At 46.0% G+C, this 18,263-nt stretch overlaps 1 protein-coding gene across 1 annotated transcript in view; it reads right to left on the reverse strand.

Annotated features, from left to right (window-relative positions):
• pigk (phosphatidylinositol glycan anchor biosynthesis, class K) overlaps nucleotides 1–17,365 on the reverse strand; it is a 123,622-nt gene extending 106,257 nt beyond the window's left edge. Inside the window, exon 1 of the mRNA XM_041208650.1 lies at nucleotides 17,229–17,365. Within this exon, the coding sequence (XP_041064584.1) occupies nucleotides 17,229–17,336 (108 nt within the window). The 5' untranslated portion in view covers nucleotides 17,337–17,365. The remainder of the gene's footprint in view (nucleotides 1–17,228) is intronic.
• Nucleotides 17,366–18,263: the final 898 nt, after the last annotated feature.

Below are 18,263 nucleotides of genomic sequence, written 5' to 3' on the forward strand. Positions count from 1 at the left end.
GATTGGATAGCGTAGGGTTGTTTCCCTTAGAACAGAGGGGGCTGAGGGGTGACCTAATCGAGGTGTACAAAATTATGAGGGGCCTAGATAGGAAAGACCTGTTTCCCCTAGCTGAGGGTTCAATTACCAGTGGACATAGATTCAAGGTGGAAGGAATAGAGGGGACATGAGGAGACACATTTTCACCCAAAGGCTGGTGGGCATCTGGAATTCACTGCCTAAATTGGAGGTTGAAGCTGAAACACTCAACTCATTTAAAAGGTACCTGGGTCTGCACCTGAAGTGCTGTAACCTGAAAGGCTACGGACCAGGTGCTGAAAAGTGGGAATAAAATCAGTGGCTAGTTTCTTTTGTACTCATATTTGGCCAGTGCAGACACGATGGATTGAATGGCCTCTTTCTGTGCTGTAACTTTTCTATACACAGCACGCACACAGGCAGAGAGACACCCGCACACAGGCAGAAAGACACCCGCACACAGGCAGAGAGACACCCGCACACAGGCAGAGAGACACCCGCACACAGGCAGAGAGACACCCGCACACAGGCAGAGAGACACCCGCACACAGGCAGAGAGACACACACACACAGGCAGAGAGACACATGCACACAGGCATTTCCAGTTAGTCTTTACGTTGGCTAGCAATCAGGAGGATTCCTGGTTGATTTTCTCCTTCTAATTTGAGGGACTACGAGCGAGATGATTCCCCATTGCACAGCTTGGCTAATCATAATCTAGACCAGCTGCTCCATCAGGAAGCTTCCTTGATGCTTTTAATTTGACTTCCCTTCTGCTTTGAGGAACATATCATTAATGCCACAAGTAAAGCACTTGGGACACTTATGGGTTATCTGAATTATACCATCTGGAGCTCTTGGACTGAAATACCTCAAGAGGAATTCCAAACAAGCAGTTTTATTTCCTTAAACACTTAACATTAACTAATCAAAGGCACAGCTTCCAAACTGACAGGATGCAGCCACTTAGGCTTCAGGTCATGGTCAAGCTTAACAATACCAGGCCCCCTGAGCTTGAATCTTCCAGCGTTCAAAGATTTAGCTGCAGCTGGAGAAGGGAATGATTTAAGAGTTACTCACTAAGATGCATCTGGCTGGGATTTAACCATGCAGAAGGCTTTTTTGCAGCAAGAAAAAAAGATGCACGTGGCTCGTTCTGAGGTCTCGTTCAGGTCAACTCTTGACGTGTCGTTGAGCGTGTTGCTTCTCTCTCCCCCTCGATCCCATAGACTAATTACAGTGGCACCATGCGCCCTCTCTCACATCACCCCTGGTAGTTCTGCAGTGTTCATAGCTACCTACCCTCCAGCTCCATGATTCGAAGTGTAATCTTAGAAAGTACACAAACAAGTTGCTCGGTTGTACAGCACTTGAATATTGTAGAAAGAGAGACATGTTGCTGAAGCTTTCATCTTGCACTGGCATTCTAGAATTTTCTCTGATCAAATTCAAACTATCACAACAATTTATACTACAGGAGAAAAGGGTGCCAATTGGTTGGAAAGTTGACTCTGATTGGCCGAGGTGTTGCCGTGGAGAAAACAATAGTGATCCTCGTCCTGGTCTCACCCATGAGTGAAAACATCTTCTTTATGTCTAAAACAAAAACAGAATTACCTGGAAAAACTCAGTAGGTCTGACAGCATCGGCGGAGAAGAAAAGAGTTGATGTTTCGAGTCCTCATGAACCTTCAACAGAACTAGGTGAATCCAGGGAAAGGGTGAAACATCAACTCTTTTCTTCTCCGCCGATGCTGTCAGACCTGCTGAGTTTTTCCAGGTAATTCTGTTTTTGTTTTGGATTTCCAGCATCCGCAGTTTTTTTGTTTTTATTTCTTGCCACTTAATCATGAAGACCTCACTCAGGTCACAAGTAGTTTTCTCTCTTTTAGAGAAAAACACCCCCAGCCTTCCTGTTAGGCATAATCTCCACATTCATGGTCATTCTGGTACCTTGAACATACTCCTTTCACCAGATTAGAATTACAGTTAAAGTTTTTATTTTGTCACACAGGACATATTCAGGCTGGTGGAATGGGGGGATGAATAGCAGATGAAATTTAATGCTGAGAAGTGTGAAGTGTTTCATTTTTGTAGGCAGAATGAGGAGTGGCAATATAAAATAAAGGGTACAATTGTAAAGGAACAGAGGGGCCGGGCGATATATATCCACAAATTGTTGAAGATGGCAGGGCAGGTTGAGAGAGAGGTTAATAAAGCATGTAAGATGCTGACACAAAAATAAAAATAAAGAGTCATATGGACTCGAAACGTTAACTGCCTGAGAGCGTGGTGGAGGCAGGTTTAACCGAGACTTTCAAAAGAAGAATGAAGAGACGCAATATGAGATAAAAGGTACAATCATTGTCTGAACAGAAAAGTATTTGCAGAGCTACGGGAGAAAAGGGCAGAGGAGTGGGACCAAGTAAAATGCCCTTGCAGAGAGCTAGCACAGGCACAATGGGCCGAATGACCTCCCTCTGTGCTGTAACTATGCTACAATTCTATTGATTAGATGTGGGCAAAGGTGACAAGACAAAATTCACTGCCCAGGCCTCAATGCCCTGAATGCATTAAGAGTTAAACTGAGACACTCAAATCAGGCCAGGTGGGAGTGACAGGCTTCCTCCCCTGAAGGATATGAGTGAACGAGTTGGGTTTTTAATGACAGCTTTATTGGTGCCAGCGCACAGATGGACTAAATTCAAGTTCTCAAATAGCCATGATGATGCTTGAACCTACAACCCCTAAATTGCTCAACCAGTCCCTAAACACCAAGCAACATTACCATTGATTCTATAAAAGCATGGACTTACACTTATTCAAGATATTATCACACCCTTAGAACAGCCCAGAGCAACTAACAGCCAGCAACATACAAGTGCAGTCAGGGTTGTAATGCAGGAAAATGTGACAGCCAATTGGTGCATGCCAAAGGTCCAACAAACAGAAAAGCGGTGAATGGCCAGTTAATTTGTTTTGGTGCTGGTTGAGGGGGAACATTGGCCAAGACACTGGGGAGAACTCCCCATCCCTTCTTCAAAATCTTTTACATTCACCCTATCACGCAGAGGGAGAGGTTTAAGGTCTTAACTGAGGGACAGCACTCTCGACAGTACAGCACTCCCTCAGTACTGATCTGGAGTGTAAGCCAAGATTATGTGCTCAGGTCCTGCAGCGGGAGTTGAACCCACAATCTTTTGATACGGAGGGTGAAATGCAACCAAAAGACCCAAGTTGTCACATAATTGGTGACGGAGTCTCCACTTGGAGAGGCAAGGTTTGATCAGGGGTAGTCAGCATGGCTTTGTCAGAGGGAGGTCATTCCTAACAAACTTGATTGAATTTTTTGAGGAGGTGACCAGGTGTGTAGATCAGGGCAGTTGATGTAGTTTATATGAATTTCAGCAAAGCCTTTGACAAGGTCCCACATGGGAGACTTATAAAGAAGGCAAATGCACGTGGAATACAGGGTAATTTGATAAGGTGGATTCAAAATTGGTTTAGTTGTAGGAGACAGAGGATGATGACAGAAGGATGTTTTAGTGACTGGAAGCCAGTTTCCAGTGGCGTACCACAGGGATCTGTGCTGGGTCCCCTATTATTTGTCATTTATATAAACGACATAGATGACTATGTGGGGGGTAGGATTAGTAAGTTTGCGGATGACACAAAGATTGACCGGGTGGTTAACGGTGAGGTTGACTGTCTTGGGCTACAGGAAGATATAGACGGGATGGTCAAATGGCAAATAAGTGGCAGTTGGAATTTAACCCTGAAAAGTGTAAGGTGATACACTTTGGAAGGAGTAATTTGACAAGGAAGTATTCAATGAACGGCATGACACTAGGAAGTTCTGAGGAACAAAGGGACCTTGGCGTGTGTCCATAGATCTCTGAAGGCAGAGGGGCATGTTAGTGGGGTGGTGAAAAAGGCATATGGGATTCTTGCCTTTATCAATCAAGGTATGGATTACAAAAGTAGGGAGATCATGTTGGAGTTGTACAGAACCTTGGTGAGGCCACAGCTGGAGTACTGTGTGCAGTTCTGGTCACCACATTATAGGAAGGGTGTGATTGCACTGGAGGGGGTGCAGAGGAGATTCACCAGGATGTTGCCTGGGATGAAACATTTAAGCTATGAAGAGAGGTTGGATAGACCTGGGTTGTTTTCGTTGGAGCAGAGAAGACAGAGGGGCGACCTGATCGAGGTGTACAAGATTATGAGGGGCATGGACAGGGTGGATAGGGAGCAGCTGTTCCCCTTAGTTGAAGGGTCAGTCACGAGGGGACACAAGTTTAAGGTGAGGGACAGGAGGTTTAGAGGGGATGTGAGGAAAAACTTTTTTACCCAGAGGGTGGTGACGGTCTGGAATGCGCTGCCTGGGAGGGTGGTGAAGGCGGGTTGCCTCACATCCTTTAAAAAGTACCTGGATGAGCACTTGGCACGTCATAACATTCAAGGCTATGGGCCAAGTGCAGGTAAATGGGATTAGGTAGGTAGGTCAGGTGTTTCTCACGTGTTGGTGCAGACTCAATGGGCCGAAGGGCCTCTTCTGCGCTGTGTGATTGGCAGTTCTCCAATGAACTGCAAAACATTGAAAATAAAATAAATGTTTTTTAATGTTTCCAGACAGGCTGCAACTGGTGTGACCCCCACAAGAATATCTGACCCCCAAAGGTTGTACTGTGTCCCTTGATGTTGATGTAGGGGCTGGTCGGATTACATAGCTATGGTTTTTTTCTAAAAGTCAGTGCAATTCAGAAACACCTCCTCATCAACGCAGAACCGATAGGTGTAACTGACTGCTTAGACCTGTTCAACCAGGCACGTTGCTCACACAGAACAAGACAGGTACAACAATTACTTGCGCTTATATACGTACATCAACATTGTAAAACACCCAGAGGAGTTACACTGGAGTTTTATCAGACAAACATTCAAGCTGAGCCAAAGGACAGGGTACCAAAGTTTGGTCAAAGGGGTGATTTTTAGGAGAGAGGGGGAAAGAGACAAGAGAGGTTTAGGAAAAGGACGTCAGATGTCTATTTGCCTTGGCAACTCATAATAAGCTCACACTTGAGATTCCATCAAGAAAGCATTAAAACATGAACATCAATTTGTGAATCAGCGTCTATAAGGAAAAGGAAGAAAGCCTTGCATTTATGTAGCGCCTTTCACGAACACCAGACATTTCAAAGTGCTTCACAGCCAATTAAAGGATAGCCACTGCTGTAATGCATCAAGTGGATCCCGACAAACAACTTTTAAAATGATCAGAGCCGCTGCAACTAGATGCATTAAGCCTCAGCTTTTTCTTAGAAATGAGATTCTGAATTTAATTTCAGGAGGTTCATATCCCAGTTGATCCACAACCTCATTAGTATGATGCCAATATGATTAACTCCAGCCAGCTGGGCTCTCTCCAGTAGTTACTGTGCAAATACAATTAGGTTCTTTATCATGCATCTACCGAACTACACTCCTTAACAAGCAAATTATTTAAAAACTTTTCATCATTTTCCGTGTCCCTGGGGGATCTCACTTATCCAATTATACCTTATGGGGGAGGAAGAGGGGAACTAAGGTGAAACCATACAAGCCATCTCACATTTAACATGTTGTGTGCTTTTGAGTTCATCCATTTCGTGTTCTTCTCCAGCTTTGGGAGGTCAATTTATTTTAGCAAATACAGTTTTGTAAGAGTTTCTAGTGCAATTATTCTCAGAAGTTTTCAATATTCGTCCTCCTCCCACTCAATGGAGCAGACTAGAAGGGCCTAATAGCCTATTCCTGCTCCTAAGTCCCATGTCCCTAATTCATTCCAATTCTAGCACTGTCATTTATAGCAACTTCCAGATAGTCTATTGGGAATTCTCTCTCTGTGCTCATCAATATGAGGGGTGATGATTCCAGGGAATCTGCACTTTTCCGATTTGGCCAACATCGTGCAGCAGCAAACATTCCCAGGGCAGGTATAGCATGGGTTAGAGACAAGAGTAAAAATCCTCTTAACATTGCCACATTGTCATCTTTTATTTATATGGACAAAAGCAAAATACCAGCATCTGCAGAAATCAGAAATAAAACAAAAATTGCTGGAAAAGCTCAGCAGGTCGGGCAGCATCTGTAGAGAAACAGGGTTAACATTTCAGGTTGAACTGATGAAAGCCTGACCTGCTGAATTATATATAAATAGTGTCCCTTTAACATAATCTGTGCCCACATGCAGTCAGACCTGGACAATATCCAGGCTTGGGCTGACAAGTGGCAAGGAACATTCACGCCACACAAGTGCCAGGCAATTGAGAATCTAACCATCTCCTGTTGACATTTAATGGCATTACTATCTCTGAAACTTCCACTATCAACGCATTAGGGGTTACCATTGACCAGAAAACGAAATGGACCAGCCATATCAATACTGTGGCTACAAGATCAGGTCAGAGGCTGGGAATCCTGAGGAGAAAATTTCACCACCTGACTACCCAAAGCCTGTCCACCATCTACAAGGCAACACTCAAAAAGCTGGACGCTATCCAGGATGAAGCAGCCCACTTGACTGGCACCCCTTCCACTACCTTCAATATCCACTCCCTCCACCACCGACACACAGTGGCAGCAGTGTGTACCACCTACAAGATGCACTGCAGAAACTCACCAAAGCTCCTTCTACAGCACCTCCCAAACCCACTACCATCTAGAATGACAAGGGCAAGAGATGCATGGAAACACCACCACCGCCTGCAAGTTCCCCGACAAGCTACACATCATCCTGACTTAGAACTATACTGCCGTTCATTCACTGTCACTGGGTCAAAATCCTGGAACTGCCTCCCAAACAGCACTGTGGGTACACCCACACCATGTGGACTGCAGCGGCTCAAGAAGGCAGATGACAACCACCTTCTCACGCCTAACTAGCCAGCAATGCCCACACCCCGTAAAAGATTTCTTTAAAAATCCCATAGTGCTTCACAGGAGCATTCTAAACCAAAATTAGATACTGAGCCATATAAAGAGATATTAGGACAGATGGCCAATAGCCTGGTCAGAGGTAGACTTTAAGGAGTGTCTTAAAGGAGGAAAGCAAGTCAGAGAGGTATAGGGAGGAAATTCTTGGTGTTACGGCCTGGACAGGTGAAGTATGACTGCCAAGGTTGAAACGATTAAAATTGGGGATACTCAAGGGGCCAGAATTAGAGGAACCCAGATGCCTTGGAGGCTTGTGGGACTGGAAGAGATAGGGAGGGGCAAGGCCCTGGAAGGATTTCAAAACAAGGAGGAGAATTTTAAAATTGAGGCTTTGATTAACTGGAAGCCAATGTAGGTCAGCGAGTGCAGGGGTGATGGACGAATAGGACTTACTGGGAATTGGGACCCGGGCAGCAGAACTTTTGGATGGCACAGGTTTAGAAAAAAGCGAAAAAATTACCTGGAGTGTGTTGGAATAGTCAAGTCTAGAGATAACAAATGCACAAGTGAGCACTTCAAAAGCAGATGAGCTGAGGTACTTTCTAATCAAAGCGCCGATACAAGGTTAAAAGCTCATTTCAGGATCAAGTAGGCAAACAGTCTGGTTCAGACTAGAGACAGTTAGTTGGGAGAGGCATGAAGTCGGTGGCTAGGCAGCAGTGCCTGTGGCTGGGACAATGGCTATAGTCTTCCCAATATTTAATTGGAGGGAACTTCTGCCCATCCAGAATTAGGTCTTGGACAAACAGCCTGAACAATGCAAAGAAAGTGAAGGGTGCGAGATAGGTGGTGGGGCTGAGGTACAGCTGGGTGTTGTCAGTGAACATTTTTAAAAATTCATTCATAGGATGTGGGTATAGCTGGCATCTCTAGTTGCCCTTGAGAAGGTGGTGGTGAGCTGCCTTCTTGAACCGCTGCAGTCCATATGGTGTAGGTACACCCGCAGTGCTGTTAGGGAGGGAGTTCCAGGATTTTGACCCAGTGGCAGTGAAGGAACAGTGATATATTTCCAAATCAGGATGGTGAATGGCTTGGAGGGGAACTTCCAGGTGGTGGTGTTCCCATGTGTCTGCTGCCCTTGTCCTTCTACATGGTACAGTTAGGGTTTGGGAGATGCTGTCTAAGAAGCTTTGGTGAGTTTCTGCAGTGCATCTTGTCGATGGTACACACTGCTGCTACTTTGCGTCAGTGGTGCAAGAATGAATGTTGTGACAGGGGTACCAATCAAGCGGGCTGCTTTGTCCTTGGCGGTGTTGAACTTCTTGAGTGTCACTGGAGCTGCATTCATCCAGGCAAGTGAAGAGTATTCCATCATACTCCTGACTTGTGCCTTGTAGATGGTGGACAGGCTCTGGGGAGTCAGGTGGTGAGTTAATCGTCGCAGGATTCCTAGCCTCTGACCTGCTCTTGCAGCCGCAGTATTTACCTGGCTGCTCCAGTTTAGTTTCTGTTCAATGGCAGCCCCCAGGATGTTGATAGTGGGGGATTCAGCGATGGTAATGCCATTGAATGTCAAGATGCAATGGTTAGACTGTCTCTTGTGTGGCGTGAATGTTACTTGAGCACATAGAAACCAACGATGTGTTTTCAGATAATGTCTTCGAGGGGCAGCATGTGGATGAGAAATGGGGGGCGGGGGGTAGGGGGACCAAGGATAGATCCTTGGGGGACATCAGAGATAGCAGTAGGGGAGCAGGAAGAGAGGCCACTCCAAGTGGTTCCCTGGCTACATTTAGGAAGATAAGAATGGATCCAAGTACGTGCAGTCCCAAGCAGCTGGATAAACACTCGCAGAGCAGCTACAGCATGGGTTGGATACAGAATAAATTTCTCGCTTCAGAGCTCCATCATGCACTCGCAGGGTAGGTGCAGCATGCTTAGATAAAGAGTAAAGCTCCCTCTACACTGGGCACTGCATCTTTTACTCTATTCTAAGACGTGGCTGCTAGAAGCTGACACTAGCTCCTGTAACGAAAAGGCAGCAATATGTACCGCTGGCATCTTTCACCAATAGGCACCAAAGGAAAAAACACAACAGAGATGTCAAATGAAAAAGACACATTTGGAAAATTGCCTGTCATAACCTCTGACTAATCACTCTGCACTCAGAACAGACTTTGCAACCTCGGGCTGGTGTCAGTGTCTAAACAATGCCAAAAAAAAACCCTTTCATTAAAATAAAGCAAGCATTTATTCAGATAAGGATCACAGAAACATGAACACAAGAGGAGGCCATTTGGCCCATCATGCCTGTACGAGTTATCCCATTGCTCTGCTCCTTCCCTAAGGATCCTACAAAAACCACAGTACATGAATTTAAGGTAACTGGCAAAAGGCGGGGGGAGATGATGCAACCAGTTGTGATCTGAAATAAATGAACCTTTTTAAAAATTTCATTCACAGGATGTGGGCTTCGCTGGCTGAGCCAGCATTTATTGACCATCCCTAGTTGCCTTTGAGAAGGTGGTGGTGAGCTGCCTTCTTGAACCACTGCAGTCAATGTGGGGTAGGTACACCCACAGTGCTGTTAGGGAGGGAGTTCCAGGATTTTGACCTAGTGACAGTGAAGGAACTGTGATATATTTCCAAGTCAGGATGGTGAGTGACTTGGAGGGGAACTTCCATCTACCTGCTGCCCTTGTCCTTCTAGGTGGTAGTGGTCGTGGGTTTGGATGGTGCTGTCCAAGGAGCCTTGGTGAATTCCTGCGGTGCATCTTAGATACAGTGTACACTGCTGCTACTGTGCATCGGCGGTGGAGGGAGTGAATGTTTGTGAATGTGGTGCCATTCAAGCGGACTGCTTTGTCCTGGACGGTGTCAAGCTTCTTCAGTGTTGTGGGAGCTGCACTCAACCAGGCAAGTGGGGGAGTATTCCATCACACTCCTGACTTGTGCCTTGTAGATGGTAGATAGACTTTGGGGAGTCAGGTGGTGAGTTACTCGTCGCATGATTCCTAGCCTCTGACCTGCTCTTGTAGCCACAGGATTTATATGGCTAGTCCAGTGCAGTTTCTGGTCAATGGTCCCCCCCAGGATGTTGATACTGGGGGATTCAGTGATGGTAATGCCATTGAACGTCAAGGGTGATGGTTAGATTCTCTGTTGTTGGAGATGGTCATTGCCTGACACTTGTGTGGCGTGAATGTTACTTTCCACTTGTCAGCCCAAGCCTGGATATTGTCCAGGTCTTGTTGCATTTGGAGGTGGACTGCTTCAATGTCTGGAGAGTCGCAAATGGTGCTGACCATTGTGCAATCATCAAACATTCCCACTTCTGACCTTATGATGGAAGGAAGGTCACTGATGAACCAGCTGGAGATGGTTGGGCCTAGGACATTACCCTGAGGAACTCTTGCAGTGATGTCCTAGAGCTGAGATGACTGACCTCCAACAACCACAACAATCTTTCTTTGTGCTAAGCATGACTCCAACCAGCAGAGAGTTTTCTCACTGATTCCCATTGACTCCAGTTTTGCTAGGGCATCTTGATATCACACTCAGTCAAATGCTGCCTTGGTGCCAAGGGCAGTCACTCTCATCTTGCCTCAGGACTTCAGCTCTTTTGTCCGTGTTTGAACCAAGGTTGTAATGAGGTCAGGAGCTGAGTGGCCCTGGGGGAACCCAAACTGGGTATCAGTGAGCAGGTTATTGCTAAGCAAGTGCTGCTTGTTAGCAATGTTGATCACCCTTTCCATTACTTAACTGATGATGGAGAGCAGACTGATGGGGTGGTAATTGGCTGGGTTGGATTTGTCCTGCTTTTTGTGTACAGGACATACCTGGGCAATTTTCCACATAGCCGGGTGGATGCCAGCGTTGTAGCTGTAGTGGAATAGCTTGGCTAGGGGCGTGGCAAGTTCTGGAGCACAAGTCTTCAGTACTATTGCCGGAATGTTATCAGGGCCCATAGACTTTGCAATATCCAGTGCCTTCAGCCGTTTCTTGATATCACGTAGAGTGAATTGAATTGGCTGAAGACTGGCATCCGTGATGCTGGGGACCTCTGGAGGAGGCTGAGATGGAACATCTACTCAGCACTTCTGGCTGAAGTTTGTTGCGAATGCTTCAGCCTTATCTTTTGCACTGATGTGCTGGGATCCTCCATCATTGAGGATGGGGATATTTGTGGAGCCTCCTCCTCCAGTGAGTTGTTTAATTGTCCACCACCATTCACGCCTGGATGTGGCAGGACTGCAGAGCTTAGATCTGATCCGTTGGTTGTGGGATCGCTTAGCTCTGTCTATCACTTGCTGCTTATGCTGTTTGGCACACAAGTAGCCGTGTTATACCTTCACCAGGTTGACACCTCATTTTTAGGTTTGCCTGGTGCTGCTCCTAGAATGCCCCCCTGCACTCTTCATTGAACGAGGGTTGATCCCATGGCTTGATGGTAATGGTAGTGTGGGGGATATGCCAGGCAATGAGGTTACAGATTGTGTTTGAGTACAATTCTGCTGCTGGCCCACAGCGCCTCATGGATGCTCTGTCTTGAGTTGCTAGATCTGTTCGCAATCTATATCATTTAGTGCCACACAACACGATGGAGGGTATCCTCAATGTGAATGCGGGACTTCATCTCCACAATGACTGTGCGGTGGTCACTTGCACCGATACTGTCATGGACAGATGCATCTGCGGCAGGCAGGTTGGTGAGGATGAGGTCCAAGTCTGATTTTCCCTCTTGTTGGTTCCCTCACCACCTGCCGCAGACCCAGTCCAGCAGCTATGTCCTTTAGGGCTCAGCCAGCTTGGTCAGCAGTGGTGCTACCAAGCCATTCTTGGTGATGGACATTGAAGTCCCCCACTCAGAGTACATTCTGCGCTCTTGCCACCCTCAGTGCTTCCTCCACTTGCTCAATATAGAGGAGCACTGATTCATCCGCTAAGGGAGGGCGGTATGTGGTAATCAGCAGGAGGTTTCCTTGCCCATGTTTGACCTGATGAAACTTCATGGAGTCCAGAGTCGGTGTTGAGGGCTCCCAGGGCAACACTCTCCTGACTGTCTATCACTGTGCCGCCACCTCTGCTGGGTCTGTCCTGCCCGTGGGACAGGACATACCCTGGGATGGTGACGCAAACACAGAGCTGTTACAGTATAGGAGGTGGCCATTTGGCCTGCTGAATCTCCAAATGAGTAATTACAATAGTGCCACTTCCCCACCTTCTTCCTGTAACCCTACACATGCTTCCTTTTCAGATAATATTTTTAGAGCTGAGGATTGTGAACTTTCAATTATTATACGTGTTGGCTGCTGTTGCAACTGGGTTAGTCTGTAGCTCTGCCATCCTTACCTGGCCTGACCTATATCTCCAGACCCACAGAACATAAGAACACAAGAAATAAGAACAGGAGTAGACCATTCGGCCCCTTAAGCCTGCTCGGTCATTCAATTAGATCATGGCTGATCTTCTTGTGTTTCAAAATACACATTCCCATCTAACCCCAATAACCTTTGATTCCAATGCCTAACTAAAATCTATCTGCCTCTACCTTAAAAATATTCAATGACCCCCACCTCCACCACCACCTGAAGCAGAGAGTTCCGAAGTTGCACAACCCTCTGAGAGAAAAAAATTCTCCTCATCTCTGTCCTAGAAGTGCGACCTCTAATTTTAAAACAGTGCCCCCTAGTTCTGGACTCACTCACAAGAGGAAACATCCTTTCGACATCCACCTTGTCACGGCCGTTCAGGATCTTGTACACTTCAATCAAATCACCCCTCACTCTTCTAAACTCCAGTGGAAACAACCCTGGTCCGTCCAACCTTTCCACATAAGACAACCCACTCATTCCAGGTATCAATCTAGTAAACCTCCTCTGAACCGCCTCCAATACACTTACATCCTTCCTTAAATAAGGAGACCAAAACTGTTCACAATACTCGAGGTGCAGTCTCACCACTGCCGTGTACAACTGAAGCATAACATCCTTACTTTTATGTTCAATCCGTCTCTTAATAAGGGCTAGCCTTCTTAATTACTTGCTGTACCTGCATACTAACTTTTTGTGACTCACGTACCTCTGCACCTCAAAATTACCCAGCCATTCTCCATTTAATTAATACTCTGCTTTTTCAACAACAATGTGGTTGACGCTTAATGGCCCTCTGAAATGGAATGGCAATCCACTTGTCAAGGCAGCAACTCACCATCGCCTCAATAAATGCAGGCCTTGCCAGTGACGCCCACATCCCACGAATGAATTTCAAATAAAACAGCTGTGCAGATCAGAAAGTGCCTTTACCTTGCTTCTGCCACTTATAAAAAACAAATCTTTGGTAGAAACCTGAAAGGGTAATGGAAGTAAGCTCAATTATAACTTTCAAGAGGGAATTATCGATCTATTTCAAAAGAAGAAATTTGCTGTGGAGAAACTTTTAGGGGGGAAATTCTGGAGCAAAGGGATTCCTGCACTAACAACACAATAACCAGATTTTACAGTCAGTAGTGAAGTGACAGCACTCACCACTGGCTTCAAAGAAAGCTGCCCACAAAGAGCTAGGGATTTCTAAGGTGTGCATCTCCCCTGTCCAATCAAAAGTTGAAATCTGGCACCAAGTCAAGGGGATCCCCAAGCACCTCGCCGCAGCGATGCCAAGTATGGTAAGCATCCAATCACACTGAAGTATTCTCACAAACAGCAAAGCAGGAAGTTAAAAGCACCAAATGCGTTACTTTTAATTTAAAATCTCAGGTGGTGAAATAAATAATGATTGGGTTAAGACAGAAGATAAAATAAGGACAAATTTCAAAAAATGTAATTCGTGAATTTATCATATGACATTTCACAAATATAAAATTAGCTTTTCAGGGCCAGTGAGTGTTTAGCAGCAATTATAAACTTGGGTCTTTTATCATTTACCCAGTAGCTTGGGAAGCCTATAATTCCCCGATGCTTTCCCAAGGCAATACCTCTGCCAACCAGTCAACTTGCCAACCAATCAGCATCCTTTTCTCCTGCAGTATAAAATTGTTGGGATAGTTTAAAAATTTGGTAATCTTGTATTTGTCCTGATGAGTGCAAGACAAAAGGTTTTGGCAACACGTCTCTCTTTTCAGCAATACTCAATCACAAACTTAGTACATTCAACAAGGTGTAACTTTTTCAAGGGTTTTTACAGCAAGACCAACAGCGTAAACGCTGCACTGCACTCTTGTGCGGGGTAGGGAACCTCAAGAGCCCACCTTCTGTGCAAGTGGAAAATCGCCGACAGCAAATTCTGGATTTTTGCTTCATTTATGCAGACTCCCAAAGTTGCTGTCAATTTCAGTGGAGTAATGGCAATGAAAGCTAACCATTTCGCTGCCACTACCATTGCAAATTCCAAGTCAATCAGAACACAGTTGTACAATTTATACCAGGCAGCAGGAGAAACATTTTGCTGTGTCACCACAAGCACAACATACACTCTGTATAGAGATTTGTCAAAGCAAGAGGAAAGAGTGAAGTCGAGGGGTGAAAGCTCTGGAATGGAGCCAAGGGGTTGCACAAATGGCCATTGTCAGACAAACAAAGGATCAAGAGGGACACATTGTTGTAAGAGATCTGAGGAAGGCTGAGACAAACATAAGAAATAGGAGTGACCACTTTATTTAAAGTGGCCTAGTAATCCAGAGGCCCAGGCTAATGCTCCAGGGACATGGGTTCAAATCGCACCATGGAATTTAAAATCAATTAATAAATCTGGAATATAAAGTTTGTCTCAGTAATGGTGCCATGAAACTATTAATTGTTGCAAAAACCCATCTGGTTCACGAATTTCTTTTAGGGAAGGAAATCTGCCATCCTTATCTGGTCTGGCCTACCTGTGACTCCAGACTCACAGCAATGTGGTTGACTCTTAACTACCCTCTGAAATGACCTAGCAAGCCAGTCGATGCAGGGGCAGTTAGGGATGGGCAACGAACGCTGGTATCGCCATCGATGCCCACATCCCATGGAAGATTAAAGAATCTAAGAATATTTTAAGAACATAAGAAATATGAACAGGAGTAGGCCATTCGGCCCCTTAAGCCGGCTCCACCATTCAATTCAATCATGGCTGATCTTTTACCTCAACTCTACCTTCCCACACTATTCCCATCAGCACCCAATCTCTGCCTTGAATATGCTCAATAATTGAGCATCCCCAGCTCTCTGAGGTAGAAATTTCCAAAGATCCACAAGTCTCAGTGAAATTTTTCATCTTGGTACTAAATGGTCGGACCTTTATTCTGAGGCTATGCCCTCTAATTCTAGACACCCCAGACATGAGAAACATCCTCCCATTATCTACTCTGTCAAGCCTTTTAAGAATTTTACATTCATATTATCAAAGTATGGATGAAACATTAAAGAGTTCTGGGATATGATTCACTTGGCACTCATTGCACTGAACTGCATTCTATTCTGCTCACTCATAATAAAGCCAGCCCCCAGCTCCTCAGGCAGACTTGCTAAATCTTGCTTAGTGACAAGTAACCTATTCTGACCCAAGGTCACATATGGGAAAATAAATCTCACTCTGTCTCTTTCTCCTCCCAGGCGCTCTTGCCACTATCCATATCTATCAGCTGTTCATCAGCTGAGTTGTTAGCATTTCACCCTCTGAATCACAAGGTTCTGAGTTCAAGTCCCACTACAGGGTTTGAGCAAAAAAATCAAGGCTGACCCTCCAGTGCAATACTGAGGGAGTGCTGCATTATCTTTCAAATGAGACATTGAACCAAGGGTCCAGCTGTCTGCTCAGGTGGATGTAAAAGGTCCCATGACACTATTTCGAAGAAGAGCAAGGGAGTTCTCCCCAGTGTCCTGGCCAATATTGATCCCTCAATCAACATCACGAAAACAGATTATCTGGTCATTACCACATGTTAATCACTGCGTCCGGTGGTGTACCATAGGGTTCAGTGCTGTTTTTAGTATACATTAAGACATGAATGTAGGAGGTATGATCAGTAAATTTGTAGATGACTCGAAAACTGGTGGTGTGGTAAATAGCGAGGAGGAAAGCCTTAGACCACGGGGACGATATAGACAAGCTGATCAGATGGGCAGAACAGTGGCAAATGGAATTTAATTCTAAAAAGTGTGAGGTGATGCATTTTGGGAGGACTAACAAGGCAAGGGAGTACACAATGAATGGTAGGACCCTACGAAGTGCAAAGGATCAGCGGGACATTGGCGTGCATGTCCATTGGTCCTTGAAGGCAGCAGGACAAGTAGATAAGGTGGTTAAGGTGGCATATAGGATATTTGCCTTTTTTAGTTGAGGCATTGATTACGAGAGCTGAGAGGTTATGATGGAGCTTTATAAAGCATTAGTTAGGCCACATCTGGAGTACTGTTTGCAATTCTGGTCACCACACTATAGGAAGGATGTGATTACACTGGAGAGGGTGCAGAGGAGATTCACCAGGATGCCGGCTGGGCTGGAGCATTTCAGCTATGAAGAGAGACTAGATAGGCTGGCGTTGTTTTCCTTAGAGCAAAGAAGGCTAAGGAGGAACCTGATTGAGGTGTACAAATTTATGACGGGCATAAGGTAGATAGGAAGAATTTTTTCCCCTTAGTAGAGGAATCAATAACCAGGAGCATAGAGTTAAGATAAGGGACAGAAGGTTTGGGGAAAATTTGAGGAAATTTTTTTTCACCCAAAGGGTGGTGGGTATCTGGATCTCATTGCCTGAAAGGGTGGTAGAGGCAGGAACCCTCACGACATTTAAGTATTTAGATAAACACTTGAAAGGCCATAGCAGACAGGGCCATGGGCCAAGTGCTGGAAAATGGGATTAGAATAGATAGGGGTTTGTTGACCGGCGCGGACACAATAGGCTGAAGGGCCTCTTTCTGTGCTGTATAATTGTATGACACATTCATAAATGTTGGCGGAATGCGGATGTTCGTCTGTGATGCTGACACAAGCAAAGCAGAAGCTGCGTGATGGGCTACTCAACTGTAGAGTGCATCACCACCACCTGTCCTCTTCCCAATGGCCCCGAGCAAGGGGGTCAACATTTTCTCCGCCCGAAGCTAAATGATGGTCCAGCCCCTCTCTCTCGGCCAGATTGAGAGTGGCCGGTGCCCGGGGGCTGCCCCACTCCCCCAGGCCCTCTCACTCCCCCAGGCCCTCTCACTCCCCCAGGCCCTCTCACTCCCCCAGACCCTCTCACTCCCCCAAGCCCTCTCACTATATTTCAAGCTGAGCCCCGCCATCCGGCCCGGCCCAGGACTAAAGCCCGCGGCACTTCCTCACCTGCACTCCTTCCGTCTCAGAAGTGTCCCGGCCGGCGAGAAGACCCAAAACAATCCCCAGGCTCCACAGAGAGAGCGGCGGCGTCCAACAGCCTCTGGAGGCCGCCATCTTTACCGGAAGTCGAACCGGCGCTCTGCAAACGTCCGGCCGCCACCCGATCCCCAAACAGAGGTTCCGGCTGCCTGCCAACCCCATCCACTCATTGGGCTCCATATTCATTAACATTTCGCATCAAATCTACTGCATAGTCTGCAGTCCAATGTTAACGATGGAACTTCTTTGCTGCATCTATGTTATGCATTCATCAATTATTCATAACCAAGCTTTAAAGGGACAATATTTTTGTGCCTGACCCCACTGCATCTCTCAAAGGGTTCCATTGTTGACCCGACCTGACCTTACCCGTCGAGTTGCCATTGGAAAGAGGAGATCACGTTGAGCAACTTTGGCGGGCAGCCAATTTTCTCCAGCAGCTTAAACAGACCGCCTCTGCTCACATGGTCGAATGCCTTGTTGAGACCAATGCTGATGACAAGCTTGGCCACGTACATCAGACAGATAATAACCATAGACCCAAACGCCTTCTGTGCAGTGAATTGGCCATTGGGTCACAACCTCCTGGGCACCCATATCTCCACTACAAGGACACCTGTAAGAAAGTTATGAAGATGGCAGTCATTGACACTGACAACTGGGAGAATGTTGCTGACGGCTGTGACCTCCAGAGGCTAACTGTTTGAAAGTGCGTTGAAAGAGTTGAGCAGAAATGAAAAGCTCAGCTGTTTGAGAAGATAGCCCAGGAAACCGGGAACAGTGAATTATGCACCTACTCAGCCCACTGTCTTCCTCTACAGTATATGTGGCAGAGACTGCCGTACCAGAGTGAGGTTCCTGAGCCACAGCAGGCGATGCTTAACAAAGAGTTGACCACCACGGCACAAACCATCCTGCTTCACGAGAGAAGACTATCACCAATGCAATCCAATGTTGCCTTATAGGGCAATTCTCTCATCTCAGGAATCAGCCTACTGAGCC

Source organism: Carcharodon carcharias, chromosome 16 (assembly GCF_017639515.1).
Source record: "Carcharodon carcharias isolate sCarCar2 chromosome 16, sCarCar2.pri, whole genome shotgun sequence".
NCBI classification, from domain to species: domain Eukaryota; kingdom Metazoa; phylum Chordata; class Chondrichthyes; order Lamniformes; family Lamnidae; genus Carcharodon; species Carcharodon carcharias.